The following is a 15,727-nucleotide window of genomic DNA, read 5'->3' as shown; positions in this document are numbered from 1 at the left end:
ATCCCCCCCCCCCCCCAAGCCCCAAACATGAGCTAATCTAGTGTGTGGTATAGGATGTACCATGAATGGAAACATTTTCTCATATCAGCCTCTCAGTGTCTTTTATTGCAAAATATGGAATATTGAGTATATCCATTTGATTTACAGTGTGTTCTACCCATTTACTCATCAATCCCCCCCTATACCAACAAGATCTTAACTATAAACACAAACAAATACTTAAACACACCTTAAATATGAATTCCAACACCCTCATTCTAGTGTCTTGTCTCATGAAAGGTTCTCAGAAAAGCCCAAACCATTAAATATTTCAGTCCTTCAGCATTAGTGCTCAGCAATAGTAGTTTCAAACACACCCACACCCACACAGGTATTCTAAACGGGCAGGCACACATGGGAGCTGTCGGCTCATTTTGCGCAATTCTGCTGAACATGCCAACATGAACGAATATGCTAACGTAACACGTTATGACTGAAGCTCAGCAGAGTTCTCATTATGAGACTGGGCTGTGCTAACCAGTCGCCGCTACATTAGGCACACCAGCAGCTTTAGCCTTTCTTAGTGAAATGCTCTTTTTAGACACCCCTTGTGGCTTTTGGAATAAGAAAACAGTTTCGAAGAGACTTTGCCTTAGTGTCCAACCATTTATAGTAGGGAGAGTCAACATGAGCTCGTTGGGATAGACAGAAAGACACCCTGAAGGCACTCATTTAGGAGACACTGCTGATTGCTGACTCGGTAAAATGAAGTTAAAACAAAAACAACCAAACAATACCAGCAGGTCCATGAAGAGTTCATCTCAAGTTGTAAGGAACTTTAAAATGAGGTCGACTTCAGTAGAGAAAACTAGGATGCTATGGCTGCTCTGAGATTCATTGTATTATTCAATACAAGCAACTGAAAAGTTTGAGAGACAACTAATAATTAAATTAGTGAAAGTGCATTGAAGTCCCCGCATTCTCAGGGGTAACGCCGACGAGATACAGGCCTTGCCCAAGTCTCCAGCAGCACAGATTCCCAGTCCAGACTGGGGGAGTGTGTTTACACAGCGTCTCGTTATGAGTGACATCTATTAAAAATTACTGACTGGAAAACAAAAAACAAAAAAACAAAAACAAAACCCACACACACAAACAGGATCATGAGAAACTGAAAGATACTAAGGCCTGCTACACCTACATCCATTACGTAGGGTCTTAAGGTGCTAAAACATCATTTGAAAGTAAGTGTTACTCGTACATAATGCTAGCTAAAAGCAGAGAAAGAAAAAAAGGATAAAAACATCAAAAATATAAAGAGAAAGAGCATTAAAATGAAAAATAGCTGCATTCAAAAGAACTCAGAAGTCTGAGGAAGCACAAACTAAACCACAAGCGAGCCACGTGGGAATCTAGGGGATTCCTGCTTAAGGCGACGGGTAAGGTGATGGCCGTCATCATATTGCCTCAGTGATGAGTAGACGGAGGAGGGGGGGGGGGGGACACAGCAAAAAAACAAAAAACAACCCCCCCCCCCAAAACAGATGGAAGCCCTTTAAAACAAACCCTGCTTACCGTGTTTCAAAACCTATTTCAGCTACCCAGTCAAAAGTAAAAGCAGAAGGAGGAGAGAATGCCAGCAGGTCTGCAGGTTCCAGTCGTTCTCCATGTGGGCTTGTCCTCAGTCCCAAAGCCCATCTGCACTGAGAGCAGGTACCACACCAAGAATCCAGCAGCCTTAAACCTCATCCAAAAACTCCAGGAGGCCAGCAGTAAACAAAACAAAAGCCTTTCCAGCATTGGCCTCTGGGGGGCAGTAGTGTGGTCAGTTCACCCACAGAGTACAGAGGGCGTCACAGCAGAGGAGGGACGGGGGGGTGCACCAGTCCCGGCGTGTCCCTGACTCACGCCCTCTCTGCGTGGGTGTTATCTTGGCGGGAGGCGTAAGGTCAGACTCCTGCGTGCCTGCGTGGACTGTCTCTGCTGGGCTAGGAAGGACTGAGCCTGGCCTGGAGAACTGTTACGCTCACCGGTCACCTTCTGCTGAAGAGCCATACCCTACACACACACACACACACACACACACACACACACAAACTTGAGCAGTAGCAATGCTCAATATATGGTTTGCTGGCAAAGCTGCCACCCCCCTTACACACACACACACACATACACACATACACACACACAGACACAGAGAGAGAGAGAGAGAGAGAGAGAGCTCACCATGTTGTACCAGGCACTGATGATCAGTTTCTCCTCCTGCTCGTGTCTTGACCGGGTCTTCTCAAAGTCATGCTAAACACACACAAATTTTAATTTCTCAGTCTGTGTGCGCGCGCATGTACATACACAGAGAACAGAGCCTGAGCAGACTAAATGGGTCCTCATTAAGGCTTTGATAAGTAATCATAACGAGTGTAATTGCACGCCTCTGGACCAGACTTCAGCCGTTTCTCTGGAGGGTACAGAGTTCACTCTAAAGTGTGTGGTGCGCAGAGCTCACGTGCACACAGAGCTCACGTGCACACGGTGCTCACGAGTGCTTCACCTCCAGGTGCTGGATCTTTCTGTCCCTCTCAGACAACTGGTTCTGCAGAGCTTGAATTTCAGTAGGAACAGCATGGGGCTTCTGCTTGCGGTCTAGTGTCTTTATCACCTAGACACACACACACACACACACACACACACACACACACACACACACAAAATGAACCAACTGTGATGCTGCTACTGCTCATACCTGGGACACAGATGCGAGGTGTACGAGTAAACAAGAGTATCTGAAGGTGTGAGAACCAGGAGAGTGCAGGCCACAGGACCTGTGCCAGCCACACGCAGCTTTACTGTAAGCACCTCTAGCCGGAAGACACACGGGCGGTAACGGGCATGTGGGGTGTGTGTGTTTGGGTGTAGGACTTGTGTTTGATTGTGTAATTTTTTAAACAAACCAAAATAAACCCAGGCTAAATACCAAAACCAGGAGGGGTAACCTACAGTGGCAGGAAAAGCATACTGGCATTTTTAAAAAACCTACCACTACCACAACATCTTAAGATTAGAAGGAATCTCATTTAATCTTTTTTTTTTAATCTTATACCTTTAGACTAGCACACTTGCATGCATATCCTGACAAGGTATAAACAAACACGTGCGTGTGTGCGCGCACTCACGGTCCGAGCCTTCTCCACATAGTGCTTGCATCTCTCCTCCATCTGTCTCATGTCCTCGTCCTTCTTCCTCACAATTGCTTGCAGTTCATCGATCTTCTTCGCCACTACGAGAGACAGACATGAGGACTCAGGACATGCAGATGAGCCTGTGCGAGGCAGCACAACACGGCGATGTACAAGTGTGAGTGCAGGACTACGCAGTGCTCAGTCCACGCATACACTGTAGGAATGGTGAAGGAGAGCTGCCGTTATTTTCTGATTGTAAACCAGGTTAGGGTTCCAGCTGGCCACCAGGGGGCTCCTCCAGCACCTGGCCGCTGGGTGTTCAGACCGCGGCGTATGGCACCACACCATTTCCGACGCAGCTCACAGCACGACACTTGCCATTCAGGCTTGGTTTTACCGCACCAAAAAAGCACCACACTGGTAGAGAATGGACAGCTTGACCCAGGGTGTAGTGCAGCACGGGTCGGGGTGTAACCCCCCCCAGAACCTGCACTGCCGGCTTTGCGCGGGGACAGCCAAAGCCTCACGCCAGCGACACAGGAAGTGATTCATGTTCTCAGCGGAAAAGCACTTGTTTCTGTGGGCCTGAATACACACGTAACTTGAGTGTATTGTGTGAACTTTGTGTGAAGTGTGTGCGTGTATGCAATCCTTGAATAAAACGCAATAACAAAAATAAACAAACAAAACACTTTCGGCCTCAATGCTGTGTCAGCAAAGCATTCAAACGGTCTGCACCTCATTGATAACATCATGCGTGTTACCTCGGCTGACTTTCCGTTATGCACTAATGAAGGCAGGTTGTAGCAGTGACGGCCGGGGATAAGGCCACGGATGACCCACATGAGCTGAAGCTCTGTGCAGTATCCTGATTATAATGTCTAATAACGGGCCAAAATGATCTAATAACGGATGAGATTATAATGCGGACATTACTGGAATAATGGTTATATAGGATGGTGTGGCTAAGATGCCATGTTAGTTGATGAAGCACTGCATAGTTAGGACACTCTTACAGTGTGCCAGTTATGACGTGGTTATAAAGCTGAGGTCGTGACACTGTAATGAGGTTGTGTCAAGTTAAAGGTTTTACTGTCACTGTTGGCGCTGGGCTCCAGGTCATCGATGACTTCTCGCTTCCTCTGCAGGTCCGAGTGAGCCTCATGCAGCTTCTCCCTGCAGTATACACGCACGCACAACCACACGCAGTGATGCTTATTTGGGCAGCTTTCTCGTAGTGACCCAAACCCCCCCACCCCCCACCCACACACTCACAGATGCTCCTCCAGTTTCTTCTGTAGCAGGGAAGACTGAAGAAGAGGAAAAAGACACACGATATGAAAGTAAGTTAGCGGCCATGAGCCAAGCACGGTGTTGCACAGGACTATGAGGTGTAGCCTCCACCCTGCTCCAACACACCGTCTAGCTGACGCGTTTGGTAACGAGCTGAGCTGTTTAACTAAGTGTGCATCCCCTCTGCATAGAAGGACTGGAGTTGCACAGCCAAACTTTAAAAACACACACGCGCACGCGTGCTTACAGACCTGAGGGACATTCTACTCCTGATGATGACCAAAACAGTTCAGACAGATTACATACTGTGTAGTAAATTGTAAAAGACAAACACTTGGCACTTTACAGTTGTATTCATGCATTCAGCCAGAAACCAGACGGGCTGTACTTACGATGGTCTAACAGGCAGATGATTGGTCAATTGCATGAAGTGGGCGGAGACAGACAAAATCAGGCAGGTCAGACAAGTATTAATTTACAGTTCACCACAGCAAAATAAGATGTTATCATTGAATTAATATTAGATAGATTGATAGATAGAGAAAGAGGAGTGTGACAGAAAGAAAGAACACAGTCAGATTTATATATATCAAATCAACAAAAGAATCTTCAATAATCCAGATTACAAACCAGAACAATTTGTTGTTAATTTAGGATTGGATGGGCGCAAGTCCTAAACCAGGGCAGTGTGTGTGTGTGTGTGTGTTTAAACTCACATTCTCAGCTTTTTGGTCCTGCTCCTGCAGAGCTTTCTGTAGCTCCTCCACCTGAGAACTTAACTGAGCTATCTGCTGCTGGTTTAGCCTGAGAGAGAGACAGGGGGGTGGATCTGTAAATAAGGGTCATTAGCTTGTTAACTACCATCACAAACTTTGTCTCCTCGGCAGGGAATTCGAGCTACAGACCGATATGAGAGGCCTATTAGGGCAAACCACCCACACACACACACACACACACCTTACATTTGTGTATGATAACACATTCATTCACTGGTGCATAAACACAGTTTAGCTATGCTCGAGTGTACGTAAAACAATTTTTAGTGCGTCCGGAAGTCATTTCATTGTAACAGGAAGGCAGATATTTAACATCAATACAGAGTAAAACTGAGATTTATACAGACTGAGACTTTGTGAAAAGCACATCAATAATGTCCGCCTACACACGCACGCAAAGACACACACAATAATAAAGTGATGTGAAACACATATGAATAGACACACACCTGTTCGCACCCCCCCCCCCCACACACACACCTGTTCTGTGTCTGCAGTGCGTTTTGGCTGCGCTGAGCCTCCTCCAGCAACACCTGCGTCTCCCCAAGTCTCTGCCTATACCTCTCCTCCTGGGCACACAGCATCTTATTCTCATGCTGCAGCCGCAACACTGTCTCCCTGAGATAGCGAGAGACATGGAGAGACAGACAGAGACAGTGCATTTAAAAATGTTGAGTAAAAGGTAGGGGCACAACAAACTGAGTAACTGATAGGCTTAGCTGTGTTGGAAGACGCTGTAAACCCTTAGCTAGGACTGCCTCACTCAATTCGGTATTAATGTTCCACTGAACAGACTCATCTTTGCCAGTGTTGCTTAGCAACAAAAGCCTGTTAGTGGAAAATGTTGCTTGGTGGAAGAACTGTTTGTGAATATTGTTATAACAATAAATGTAATTGATTATTGAACACAGGTGTATTTAAAATCATACTGCTTTTCTAAAACAGCAACAAAAACAAGTCTTACCAGTGCATGATACCATTCACCTGTGGGTGGATACCAACACCACAACCCCACCACAACAACAGTTTCTCAAGAAACCTTTTTCAAAATTCTACTTTTGTGGCGTGCTTGGAAACTAAATTCAGCGGGTGGCTTTGAACTCTGTGTGTCTGCGTGAAAAACATTGTGTGTGAAAGTGTAGGCTCACTTGAATTCCATGGGCATGATCTCAGAGGCTAGGTTGCTCAGTGCTTCAGTGTCAGAACCCACAGACGCTGCAGGGGGTGACAGACATCAATACACGCACGAGACATACTCCTAACATACACCTTCGGCCCTTCAAAATCAAGGATACGTTTCTGCAGCAAAACGAGATGAACGTAGCTTTATAACAGGAAAATAATCTAATAAATAATACATGTAAAAAACCAAAACCATCTTCAAAACCAACAAAACACCACGCCCACACAAACAAAAGCAGGAGGATACCGCTGAGTAAATCTTTTTATTTATTAATTATAAAGGTGGACGTGTTCGCCTTATGTCTGCTTTATAATAAAAAGAAGTAATAAAATGACTAAACAGCAATAACGTGTTTGTTGAAGGGGGTCTCTGTGCTTTCTTTGTACTCGGAAGTTTGTATTTTCGAGAGCCAAATGCACCAGTAAGTGAGCAAAAAGCACTAGGAGGAAGTTCCTACTTTTTCGTCTTCTATTTTGCACATCCAGTCTGAAGCCCACTCTTCACTCACACACACACACAAAGGGGGCCGAGGCTACTGAATCATCCCTCCCTCGAGTCGCATTTCTGACACATATTGAAAGACTGGACTTTTCTTCCACAGAAGCAAAAGAGCAGAAAACCTGTGACGTGGTGGAATTAAACGCCTTCTGCGTCACCGTGGTGGGGTTAAACGCCTTCTGCATCACCGTGGTGGGGTTAAACGCCTTCTGCGTCACCGTGGTGTTCTATGCAAACAGCTGGTGTTTGGCTCTCTTGAATTCCACTGTGTGTGGGCTGTGTGAGTTATTGTCTGTGTTGGTTCACATGATGGGTATATGGGTTATGGGCCATGACATTCACACACAGACACACCTGCTTGGCTGAGGCATTGTTGATGGACCTGAACACAGCGAAGTTCCTCATTGGTTTCCCGTAGTGTGTCCCGCTCTGACAGTAACCTCTACAAGCACACACAAATTGTTTCGTCAAAAACCACCACAAATTTCACGCCCCCACTGGTCTTCCTAGGTGAGGTCTTACCTCCTTCTCCTTCAGCAGTGCTTCGTACTTGTCGTTGAGGTTTTTATACTCAAACTGCCATTTCTCAGCCTTCATGGCCTCTGACGTGTGCTTGGCATGCAGCTCGTGAACCTGCCGGACACACCAACACAGAATCCAGTAATACAGCCGGTACACACGAGCGGGCCAATTTTGGCCTTCGCTGACCGCAAACCATTTCATACATAAATGGGAAAACTTTGGCAAATAAAATAAACTGTGTGGAGGTAACCACTTTAGTCGACCCAGCACCGGCTAACGGTCGCGTTAGCGCTTGGAGCACGTGCTCGTATAACGCCGGGGTTGTTTTTAAATGCACGAGCGCGTTCAGGTCGAGAGGGTGAAGAACAGAGTGAGCGACGAGCGAGCTGTAACCATAACAACAGACACTCGTCCCGGATTTGTATCCGCCCCCTACCGGTTTCGAGTACCGGATTATAGCCGCGCGGCCTGCCGTTATGGTTACAGCGACACACAACGCCACCCGGTAAACGCCCTTTCTACCCCAAAATGGCGTAGACGCAGTTATTTTAGGCTCATGTACTAGTAAACGTGTCATGAGGGAAATGTAACACACACACACACACACACACACACACACACACACACACACACACACACACACACACACACACACACACTCTTTCCTACTGAACATCTTATCCATTGGTCAGGCGCCAACGTGCATAAGGTCTGAAAGTGATCATGAAATTACAGCGTCGCTCTCGGCCACATTATGCTTGAACTAACCATCCTTCCCCCTCATTCACTGTTCACTTCCCCCCAGAGCTAAATGCAACTTTGTCAAACACAAGTCATGACACTCTGCGTCTGATCTAAAAGCAGTACATAATTATACCTCACACAGAAGAGCCCTTTGTAGTACAGAGTGACATGCTTGGAGGGCAGGGAAGAGCAGATGTTATTACAACTCTATTTTTGCAGGAAAAAAATAAAAGTCTTTTGAATTTGAAGAGTCAGACTGACTTTGAAAATTGTTAGTGTTTTTTTTTTAAACATTTAGTTAACAAAAGCTCCAGTAATAAATGTCTCTAATATTTTTCATGGCTTTCTGCTGATTATTTTCCACATGTTCACTGTGCGCGTCACGCGGCTCACGTATTGCAGGCCCCACCTGCCTCCTGTAGGAGTCCAGCTGCGTGCGCCCCGCGTTAGCTCGCCGTAGCTCCTCCTCCAGCTCGCACGTGCGCTGCATGTAGACGGTGTTGCGCTCCTCGAGAAGGCGTACCTGCCGCCGCAGGTCGCCCAGGTCTTCCAGCTTCCGCTTATACGTCTGCACCAGGGCCTCCAGATGACCCACGCGGTCCGAGGAGTGTCTGGGGGCGGGGCAAAACTTTCACATTCGTCTCAGTGAACTTGGTGAATGATTCACAGGAATTACTGAACAGGCCATACGATTAATACAAAACTAAAAGCATAAAAAAATAAACAAAAATATGAGATCAACAGAGATGATTTTACTATGAAGAGCAAATGTGAGCGTATGTGTGTGTACCGAAGGACATCCATCTCATCTCTGAGGGCCTGGGCGTCCTGAGCGAGGCTGGTGAGCTCCTCGTTGCGTTGCTGAAGCTCCAACATCTCCCTCTCCAGAACCTCGCCCCGCACACGCAGGTCATCACGACTGTTCTCCAGTCTACACGCACACGTTAGGAACACGTCATTAGATTTTTGGCATCATGGTGGAGCTACTCAGTGACATCTGTTTTATGTGCATGTTTATGGTATGCAGTTATGGGCCTCAGCGTAGAGCTCCGGGTCTGATGACACCCGTGTGCCTGTGTGTACTCCTGTGGGCCTCAGCATGGAGCTCTGTGAGGGGGCCCTGACCTGTAGTTCTCCTCCTGCAGCTGCTCCATCTGGTTCTGCAGCAGCAGCAGTTTTTTGCCTGTGATGGTGGTGGAGGCGTCTTGAGACTCACAGACATGCAGCCTCTGCTTCAGGGACTGTAGCTCCGCCTGTAACGAGGACTTCTCCTCCATCAGCATGGACAGCTGGCACACACACACACACACACACACACACACACACACACACACACATCATTTGCCACCATCTACTAGATTCTATTCTGCTCAGTTTTGTTTCCAGAAGAGAGGCATGTGTACAACAAGCCACTGTAATGCCTTTACTGAAACACCACTCAACTACAACTGATATTCAGCACTTTAACTTCAGTCACAATAGGCCACAGAGCCAAAACAACAAAGCTTGTCACGCAACACAAATGTAGTTTCCATTATCTTCATGCTGATTTAATGACCTAAACACTCCAATTTTACCCAAGTAACATGACAGTCACCTGCAGGCACAGGGCTGAGTAGCTGATACAGCAGTTAGACTTGAAGGAAACACTAAAAAAAAAAAAGCAGCATGGTGGTCCACGATGACTTTATAAGGACGAAGAACTTCCTATAACCCTGGGGGTTGTACCCATTACGGAGCCACGGTCAGACACCAGGCTTCTCCTCCTTTTGCACACAATCCCCCCCGCCCAGGAGTCTTGACCGGTTGTTTGTACAAAGGTTTGTACTGGAAGCCGAGCAGCCCAGTCATCATTTACAACAGGAAGGCAGATCTAAAGGGCTGTTGTGCACTTTACTGGGAGCGGCGTGAGCAAACAGCTTGCTCTGCAATTTCTTCAGTACGGTTTCATAATCCAGCACCAAATAAACGATTGTGCTGACATGTAAATACTTACGGCCTAACGACCAGCCCTGACTGGCTGTTTTCAGGCACACCTTTCGCCTAGTTGTGGACTGAAAAGGTTTTCCAGTGGAGGATATTATTAATAGTGTAATATACACCAGGAACAGGCTTAAAATAATAAATAACCCAACAAAACCACATTTCTTCTAAATCTAATCTTATACCATCATCACAAAAACACCCCTTTTGAGGCTAAACTGAAGGAACTCGTTTCCATATTGGAATCTGAGCCAGGTTTCCCCATTCCTGGCCAGCAGGCAGGGATAATACACTACTGTAACCCAACCGGTCACACTTTGATTGTAATATCTGAAAACTAGAAGCCTCATCTTTCTTCCAGTATTATTTACTGAAAAGAAGCCAGTTCAGCTTTGTAATGATGCTTTGAAGCAGTCACACACACACACACACACACACACACACACACACACACACACACACACCTCTCACATTACTGCAACCTTTTACGAGCCAACAGCAGATCAGAAAGACAAAAGTAGGCAAGGCACTGGCAGGTAAGTCAGCCCAGATCACACATGAACTCACGCTGGCCTGTTCAATAAACAAAGAGTATATTCTCACATTTTACACACACACACACACACACACACACACTTTTTTTTGCCTGTGTGTATGTGCACGGCAAAGGAGACTCAGCAAGAAAGTGCGCAAGGGGCGTGAACGTGTGAGGCCACCACCTGCTGCTCCAGCTGTCGACAACGCTGGTCTATTCCCTCCTGCTCCTCCAAATCTTCGCTCAGAAAATAATACTTCCTGGACTGGAAGGAGAGAAAGAGATAGAGAAAGAATGAGAAAAGCTCATGTGATAAAACAATCTGTGGAATGGGACCGCGATAAGCTCGTGAAGGGCTTCAGTGAAGGCTAGGCCCATTCCAAGAGAGCAGAGGACACACGAGGACACACTCCCCCAGAGCAAAGGACAGGCCCATGCTCTTCCTGGGGCAGAGTACACACCTGGTAGTCAAAGTCTCCGTATGTGTCCGGACTCCCGGTCTCCGTAGGCTCTTTGGTGAGCAGCTGGGAAGGAAAAAAAACACACACTCTAAGAGCTCCGAGCATACAGGATCACACCAACCACGTGCTCAAGATCTCAGCCACACAATGAGAGAGTCATTAGAGTCGCTGTTTGTAGTCTGAAGGGTGTGTGGAGAGACAGTTTCAGCTGTTCATACCACCACACCAACACGCTCTTATAGCGCACGTTTACCATATACAGTACGGAAACTGTTCTACGAGTTTGCTCATTAATGCTTGTTTTGGAGATGAGTGGCTCTGATGCATGTAGGCATGGTGGCGAAACCCTGGGGAACTGTAATGGAGCGTGGAGAAACAGAGCCAAGATGGCGGAACAGTAGGCCATACCTCCTGGATGGCAGTCATGACGACGTGCTGGACAGACTCCTCCAGGGTCATGATCTGCTGAATGTATTCTGCGGGGAGGGGGGGGGGGGGGAGTCATTAAACACAGAGACAGAGTCAGAATTTTTTCCATCATTTGCCCTCAGTCTTCTTATTTTGTATATATGTAAATATGTAGAAAACATTCAAGGCATGAGAAGGACACCACCACCACTATGACAGACAACAGACATAGTAGCAGAGAGAGAGAGAGACAGACACAGACACAGACACAGACACAGACACACACACAGACACACACACACACACACACACACACACACACACAGTGTACTGTTGAATATATTTCATCTGAAGTGTCTCATCTGATTGGACACCGCTCCAACCAATGAATGACAGTTTAAAGCTGATGCCTGACCAATCCCCGTGCATCCCATTTAAAACTGCACCAATCAGCTTGCTGTTCTGTGCTTGCTTGCACTCCTCTGTTCCAGTTATAGACAGTTATATTGCAGTTCATCTGTGGCAAATGTTTGTTCTTAACATTCCAGAAGATTTTTTTTTTCCTCTCTTCAAATAATTCTGGAAAAGAACAGCAGGGACTAGTATGTCGGCACACGCCAGTGATCTGTAACAATATGGCAGCAGGCGGCGTCAACATTCTCATGTCATTAGCAATGCAGTTCTTTATTATGAATCAGTGGTGCACAGTTGGGAATGCGTAGCCATCAAGAATTTACAGTCTGAACTCAGAAGCGAACGGTCAGTAGGTGTGAGGGACAGATCTGCAGTGTGAGGAGTCCTCCATCTTACCTTCCTTCTTCTCACAGCTCACAGCACACCCCAGCACCAGCTGCAGCATTCGGCCCAGCTCCGTCACGTCGCCCAGCTCGCCGATCAGAGAAACTTCCGGAACATGCTCGCCCGCTACCTGCTGCCCCAGCACCTGGGAGAGGGAGAAAAAAAAAGGGTTTGGGCAAAACCTCTGAATGGAACCGGCAGCAGCCATATTTCAGTAGTTCAGTAGGCATCGCTACTCACGTCATGGTAATACTCCATCACACACTGCAGAATCTTCTTTAGGTTGCTGACCTGAGAACAGACATATTCAAACAGCGCCATGTCACACGACCTCCGCCGGTACCGCTTGCACATGGCTGGGCGCTCTGAACGACCTGGGCCAGACTGCCTCTCTCGCACCTCTATGAGTCACCGCGTGCAGGTTAAACCCTCACGGTAAATATTAGTTAGAGGTAGAGTGGCATTCACCGTGGCCGTGCAAGCTGGATGAGGAAAAGACAAACCCATGAAGAATGAGACAGTAGAGAGCAGCATGGTGAAATAAAGGCCATCCAGGCCGGGGAGAGAGGAGAGAGGCGGAGGAGATGTGCGATTGGTCGCCTGGTACCTTGAGTCTCCAGTTGTCTGCGCTCTCCTCCTTTATCCTCCCCAACCACGCCTCGTTAAACCAGAACGGGTCTCTGGGAGTGTCAGAGAGGACAGGACACACTTTAAAATGTCTCACTCGCATGCACGGACCACAAAAAGATATGAATACACACAGCCAAACGCCACAGACATACAGACACCCGACACAAAGAGACGCTACTGGCACAGACCCCTGTACTGATGTACTGATGCCAGCCCAGTCACCAATACTGACATTACAGTACCTCAGCACTTCAGAAACACAGACCACACAATGGCATTTCATCTGGCATTACTCCAGTGTTGCTCCAACTGTGGCAGCACTGCACAGTTTAGTGTAATTGCCCTGTATAAAACTCCTAACCTGGTAAAACCCTGACGTGGAGTCAGCAAACAAAGCCATAATGCAGAGGTCTGAATCTCTGGCAGAGGGTAGGGAAGGAGAGTCACTCTCAGCCTCACCATAAGGGCAGGCAATACCAGACATGGAAATAATAGCACAATTCCTAAATATGTACCATGATGTTTAACTTTTCTGCTAAAAAATACTGTTTAAAAGGAACAAGAGGGAAAATAATTGGAAATGTATGTTTTACGTTTGGCACAAATGACCTGCTATGAATGAAATGTAATGAAACATGCAATTACCAGCACCACACACACACAGAAACACGAGAAGAAAAGCCCATCATGACAAACACAATCAGAGGGACCGAATCTGACAATTTGTCCTGAATATGAGAGAACACACGTTGGTAAGGATTGTATTCAACAACAGGTCATCACAGCCCAAGTGTGTTGTCTCTGAGATGTATGCACCCGTTGGGTAGTAGGACCAACTCAAGGTCACCTGCTCAGAGCTGTTAGCCAGCGTTTGCTCTTAATGCACTTTATAAAACTCCTTCACTCACATCTGCTTATACTGAAACTCAGATATGACATGTGGGAACTAAACAAGTGTACTGCTATTTGAGTAAATCTCTACCAAGGCAACTGTGTACACACACACACACACACACACACACACACACACACACACAGCTTACATTTTGTGCAGAACGTAGGCAATGGCAACCCCATTGGTGAGGTCATGTTTGCTCGTACATGATGGCACATGAAACGTCTGAAGCTGTTGAGTCCAGATAACAAGGAAAGGAAAAGTTACATCAGATAAACAAACACATTAATGACATGTGGGTGGGTCGGTCGGTCGGTCACTCACTCTCTCACTTCATCTTTTATTATTAGACTTCTGTTTCAGTGGTTAGTCTAATAAGTTCTTGTGACACATGGACAAAGTCCACGAATCCCACGCCGGGCCGAAACCCGCACCATGAAATCGGCTGGCTTGCGAAACAAAACACACCCACCCACTCACCCACACGTCTCTAACATGGGTCCAGTTTAGGGGTTTCAGGGGCAATGGAACGTAGTTATGGGGCGGCTGGGAGGGTGCACGAGGCACCGAGCTCGCGCGAAGACTGTGGCACGCTCGCGCGCGGTCACCAATCAATACGTCAAAGCCCTTTCAAATCTCACAGAAAGGTCACTGCACGTCGGCCAATTAGATACCCGAACAAACACACAAGAAAAAGCCAAATGTTTTAGCTACGTTTTAGCCTGCGATCGCGTCTCCAAGAGATATAAAATCAGGACTCTCCGGTTTCCACCTGCTCGTGCTATGTTAGCTAACAAGCTAACGTGCCACGCAGAGACTCCGACATAACCGGCAAGATAACGCGAGCTGCCGCAAATGAAAGCGACGCTGGCTTACCCAGCCGGACGGGGACTCACCCAGCTGAACAGGGACTCGCAGAGCTCCGCCGTGTCCAGACTCATGGTGGACCGGGACACACCAGGATCCTAGACAGCCTAGTCTTCGCTCTTTTAGCCCTTCGTTTCCTAGTGGGCCTCCGTACGTTGTCATAGCAACGGATTGACTTTCGACGTTGTCGTTCCGTGTTCTACAAAAACAACTTCTTGTTGTTGTTTATTTCTGTAAAAATGCACATACATATGTAATATTATAATGTTTTAACGTTATAATCATTATTAATATTACGTGTACTCTGGGATATAGCGCTTGGGTATGATGAACAACATACTCATATTTAAAAGTCACCTTTAACGTTTGAATATTACAAAATATCATAATAGCTAATATTTTATCATGATAGCTAGTATTTTATCCAGTGACATTTTTAGCAAATCAGCTCGAATTTGAGTGAAACATTTTAATTATGGCCACGAGGTGGACCTATTACACAAACTATTTATCTTTGTCCGACACACCTTCTAAATACTGGCAAAACACCTAATGTATTGTACTTCACAGATCGAATTTAAATGACGAACCTTCCAGTGCATATTTACGGATATAACGACGCGCTATGAGAAATATTACAAATGATAAACACTCACAGTGTGTCTCAGTGTAGCAGCCCAAAGTATTTCACATGAACGTGTGAATGCAAAGTCTGCTCTTCAGAATTTATAGATGGCTTTTTTAATGTTGGATAAATGAGAATTAAAGCCTATGTAGTGTAATACTGAAATAGAATGAAGATAATTAAATGAAAAACTAAAACCACCGATTTTTCTAACAGTCCGTGTATAATGTTTACTTTAAGATTCAATGTTTTGAACTCAGATTTTTGCGCTTTGGCTATTTTTAGTGGTTTCTCACTACTCCTGACCAATTAGATTCCTATAAACAGAATTTGACACCCAGGTGTGTGTGA

General features: G+C 46.3%; 1 protein-coding gene across 4 annotated transcripts; it reads right to left on the bottom strand.

Annotated features, from left to right (window-relative positions):
• Positions 1-84: 84 nt before the first annotated feature.
• LOC113584866 (protein Hook homolog 2) lies at positions 85-14,962 on the bottom strand. 4 transcript variants are annotated; one of them, XM_035525341.1, is made up of 23 exons: positions 14,761-14,962; positions 14,033-14,115; positions 12,967-13,039; positions 12,600-12,650; positions 12,372-12,504; positions 11,562-11,629; positions 11,154-11,216; positions 10,877-10,957; positions 9,300-9,463; positions 8,965-9,105; positions 8,584-8,785; positions 7,431-7,541; positions 7,263-7,350; positions 6,376-6,442; positions 5,708-5,845; positions 5,168-5,255; positions 4,844-4,849; positions 4,434-4,468; positions 4,252-4,334; positions 3,153-3,256; positions 2,531-2,638; positions 2,206-2,277; positions 85-2,037 (listed from the first exon to the last, which is right to left on the bottom strand). In XM_035525341.1, exons 1-23 carry the CDS (start codon positions 14,911-14,913, stop codon positions 1,906-1,908), a joined length of 2,244 nt encoding a protein of 747 aa, XP_035381234.1. In that variant the 5' UTR covers positions 14,914-14,962; the 3' UTR covers positions 85-1,905. The 4 variants fall into 4 exon arrangements, with proteins under 4 accessions (XP_035381234.1, XP_035381236.1, XP_035381235.1 ...); XM_035525343.1 differs by having other exon boundaries at positions 14,781-14,905; XM_035525342.1 differs by lacking the exon at positions 4,844-4,849.
• Positions 14,963-15,727: the final 765 nt, after the last annotated feature.

The sequence above is a fragment of the Electrophorus electricus genome, chromosome 4, assembly GCF_013358815.1.
Source record: "Electrophorus electricus isolate fEleEle1 chromosome 4, fEleEle1.pri, whole genome shotgun sequence".
In the NCBI taxonomy this organism is placed as follows: domain Eukaryota; kingdom Metazoa; phylum Chordata; class Actinopteri; order Gymnotiformes; family Gymnotidae; genus Electrophorus; species Electrophorus electricus.
The sequence above is the reverse complement of the archived record's forward strand: the minus strand, read 5'-3'. Positions and strand labels throughout refer to the sequence as shown.

Bases quoted from the DNA above. Each gene is read 5' to 3' on its own strand.
- LOC113584866 (XM_035525341.1), bottom strand. From the start codon at position 14,913: ATGACAACGTACGGAGGCCCACTAGGAAACGAAGGGCTAAAAGAGCGA. The intron at 13,040-14,032 runs GTAAGCTGTGTG...TGACACTCCCAG, and splicing joins GCCTACGTTCTGCACAAAAT to AGACCCGTTCTGGTTTAACG. The intron at 9,464-10,876 runs GTGGTGGCCTCA...TGTGTGTGCCAG, and splicing joins GTCGACAGCTGGAGCAGCAG to CTGTCCATGCTGATGGAGGA.